This window comes from Amblyomma mixtum, chromosome 2, assembly GCF_055824585.1.
Source record: "Amblyomma mixtum isolate Tamu chromosome 2, ASM5582458v1, whole genome shotgun sequence".
NCBI lineage: Eukaryota > Metazoa > Arthropoda > Arachnida > Ixodida > Ixodidae > Amblyomma > Amblyomma mixtum.
Genome location: NC_143013.1, coordinates 223,634,009 through 223,637,770, shown reverse-complemented (window position 1 = coordinate 223,637,770; position 3,762 = coordinate 223,634,009). Strand labels below are relative to the sequence as shown.

At 50.8% G+C, this 3,762-nt stretch overlaps 1 protein-coding gene across 2 annotated transcripts; it reads right to left on the bottom strand.

The window, feature by feature from the left end:
- Positions 1-875: 875 nt before the first annotated feature.
- LOC149362738 (uncharacterized) lies at positions 876-3,423 on the bottom strand. 2 transcript variants are annotated; one of them, XM_089573195.1, is made up of 2 exons: positions 3,336-3,423; positions 876-3,297 (listed from the first exon to the last, which is right to left on the bottom strand). In XM_089573195.1, the coding sequence occupies exon 2, from the start codon at positions 3,191-3,193 to the stop codon at positions 1,910-1,912; it is 1,284 nt and encodes a 427-aa protein (XP_089429321.1). In that variant the 5' UTR covers positions 3,194-3,297; positions 3,336-3,423; the 3' UTR covers positions 876-1,909. The 2 variants fall into 2 exon arrangements, with proteins under 2 accessions (XP_089429321.1, XP_089429322.1); XM_089573196.1 differs by having other exon boundaries at positions 876-3,278; positions 3,336-3,418.
- Between the last annotated feature and the right edge of the window lie 339 nt (positions 3,424-3,762).

Below are 3,762 nucleotides of genomic sequence, written 5' to 3'. Positions count from 1 at the left end.
ACAATTCCTTCCGGATAGCCTTCTCGGCTGAACACAGTCTGCAAAAAATCGACCACACTCTGTGACGTTACTGTAGATGAAAAGGCAACCTCAGGCCACTTGGAATGATAATCGATCAGCGATATCATGTACCTACAGTTTGAAGGGGCCCAGTCAATCGGTCCCACTATATCCATTGCTAGCTTCTGCCATGGTAGCGCTGTAAACGTCACCGGCTGCAGCGGTGCAAACGACGGTTTAGCGGACTTGTCCGCGGCCTGGCAGATATGACAAAAATGAATTGCTTCTTTTACCTGTTTATTCAAACGCGGCCACCAGTAAAGATCACGTAGTCTCTGCTTCGTCCTCACAATTCCTGGGTGACCTTCGTGCGCAAAACCAACCAGGAGCGAGGTTAATTCACTCGGAACAACTACCTGCTCGCCGCGCATCAAAAGGCCATCAACGAAAGAAAGCTCTTCCCGCACGTTAAAGTACGGCATTACTTCTGCTGGCAAAGCTTTTCTAGGCGCCCAACCATGTACCACGTGCACAACAACCTGTTGCAGTGTGCTGTCTGCAGCAGTGGCCACCTGCAGCCGTTCCTTTGTTAGGCACTCTGATACAACGGACACAATTTCTTCCTGCATCGTCTGCTGCGAGTCACAGTCAAGAGATAGGCGTGAAAGCGCATCGGCCACGACATTTTGCGATCCCTTCTGGTACTCTACGTCGAAGTTATAGTACAAAAGTCGAGCTGACCATCTCGATATACGCAAAGGTCGGCGTCCTGTACCGGCAGCTGAAAGTAACGTCACCAGTGCCTGGTGGTCCGTACGTAACAAAAATTTTCTACCCCACAAGTAGACGTGCCAGCGCTCGCACGTGAAGAGACAAGCAAGGGCCTCCCGTTCCCCAGCGGAGTACTTCCGCTCAGCAGGAGTCAGGGCACGTGATGCGAAGGCCACCGTGCGTACGCTGTCACCATCGCGTTGCTGAAGAACGGCTCCCAGACCCTTATCAGAAGCATCTGTCGTAACAATTACATCAAGGTCTGGGTTAAACATTTGTATGACTGGGCTTGAAGACAAAGCTGTCTTAACAAGCTGGAAGCTACGCTCCGCCGCATCATCCCACGTGAACTGTTGACCAGACCGCAGGAGCCTTCTAAGCGGCTCGACGAGATCAGCAAATCGCGGCACAAATCGAGCATAGTAACCAGCGAGACCCAAAAATGACCTCAAAGTGGCAACATCGTGAGGAGCAGGCACTTTGACAATAGCGTCAACCTTAGACTGCAATGGTGTGAGCCCTTTTGAGCTCACCGTATGCCCTAAAAAGGATAGTTCTGAAACAGCAAATGTGCATTTCTGGTTGAGCTTCAAACCTGAATCACCAATGCGTTTTAGCACCTGGTGTAGATTCTTGTGGTGCTCCTCACGTGTCTTGCCCCACACAATCACATCATCAATGTAACAAAGTACGCCTTTACAATCTTTCAAAATATGCTGCATCATTCTCTGAAAGGCTGAAGGGGCAGATGCAAGGCCAAAACACACTCTCTTAAAACGAAACAATCCTTCGTGTGTGATAAAGGTGGTTAGTCCCCGACTTTCCGGAGTCAGTTCTAGCTGGTGGTTTCCCGACGCTAAGTCGAGCTTTGAGAAGCACGTTCCTCCAGCTAGTTCATGAAGTAATTCCTCTGTATGCGGAAGAGGAAAAGCATCGGCAATTACTGCCTTGTTCACTTCACGTAGGTCCACACACAACCTAATTGAACCGTCCTTCTTCCTCACGACGACGATCGGTGGAATCCACTCCGATGCGTCGACAGGTTCAATTATATCTTCGGCCAGCAGGCGTTGTATCTCTACCGATACCTGTTGCCGTAGCGTGAGCGGCAGGCGTCGGAGTTTCGCAACGACTGGTTTCACAGATGAACGACAGTAACATGGTGAACAAAGCCTTTCACATGCCCTAACTGTTCCGTGAACAAGTGCGCAAACTGGTGCGTAAATTCTGAAGGCAGTGAATCAGGGCATGTCACCTGGCAGCAATTCAAGGTTGAGCCGTTGATAGTGATTCCCAGGCTCCGAACGGCATCAAGCCCCAGCAGCGAAGTGCCCTTGGTTGTGACATGAAAAAGCACACTGGCTCTGTTTCCCTTGTAAGATACGTCAGCAAGAAAGCAACCGCTTAACTTGATTTGTTCTCCGGAATAGTTGCACAAATTGGCAGTCGGCGGTCGTAATGAGTACGTGTCGGCTAGATATTTGTGGTAGTGCTCTTCACTGAGCAAAGAAACCGTAGCGCCTGTGTCTACAATCAACGACAATCTTATCTTCCCGATAGAAATGTTGGCTCGAATATCCTTCGCCGACGCATTACGGTCACCGATTTGAAGTACCGTGACGGCGTTGGCCTTCTGGGGCTTTCGAACGGCATATTTCTTTTTCTTCGATTTGCACATGCTTGAAAAGTGACCAATTTTTCCGCAAGAGTGGCAACGCTTGTTCCTCGCCGGACATGCAGTCGAGTTAGCCATATACGATGACGAGCCGCACCTGTAGCAACTTCCTTGCTCAGCGTCTGACCTTTTTCGCACATCTTGAATCTTGTTCACAGTGCTATGCGCGAATTCCCCGAGCTCTTGTTGTGTTTGCTCAATTTGCTTCCCGATGTCAACAGCACGCTGCAATGTAAGCGAAGACCCTTCATAAAGCATGCGTTCACGTGTTGTTCGTGACGAAGTGCCTTCCAGTAATTGGTCTCGAATCATGCTATCGGTAGCACTGCCAAAATTGCAAGTAGACGCAAGGTCCCGAAGACTGTTTGTAAATGCTTGAAATGTCTCACCAGGCAGTTGTCTTTGGCGAAACCGGCGCCGCTCCACCAAATCATTCGTAGCGCTCGCGAAATGCGTATCCAGTGCAGCAAGCGCGTCCTTGAACTGGTCCACCTCTTCCTTCTTGTCCCCGGCCTTGGCGTCCGCAGTCACGTCTGCTCCTTGTGCAAGGATGCTGTAGAATATTCGCTGGCCTTCAACCCCGAGCGAGTTTAGCAGAATTGCCTTGCAACGCTTCGGCTTCAGTTCATCGCCGCCAATGGCCTCCAGGAAATTCAGGAATACGGGTTTCCACTGCTGCCAAGGCACAGCCGGGTCACCGGGTGCAGGCAAGAAAGGGGGTGGTGCTGGGAAACACCCGAGTGACATGGCTCCGATACTGATCCTCGCAATATGTGGTGTGAGCAAATTTCACTTATCTGCGTTCTTGCGCTCCTCCGGCGTTCTTGCGCACCTCCGGCGTTCTTGCGCACCTCCGGCGTTCTTGCGCACCTCCGGCGTTCTTGCGCACCTCCGGCGTTCTTGCGCTACTCCTGGCCGCCGATGAGATCGTGGCTGCAAGGGCTCCGTGTCGCCTTGCACCGTAGGCGGTTCATCCTCGTCGCCAATATGTGGCGTCTGGTTCAGACCAGACGCTTGACACGGGACCACGCAAGCGCAGTATGCAGAAACACTCCCCTTTATTCGTCACAGTCAAGCCACTTATATAGGAAATCATATTGAATGACGATGGCGATATGTACACTGAAAGAAACGAAACTGAAACAAGAAAGGATACAACAGTCTGTGAGTTTCCTGTTCACAAGGTGATGCAGTTTTTAGATGGCCTCGTCAAGTTCTCTCAGTTACACGTCTGCCGGATGTACTGACCCAGGTCCAGGAATAGTGCAGTACCTTTCGGTAGCATTCATTCTAAGCTGATAAAACGGCTGTAGCTG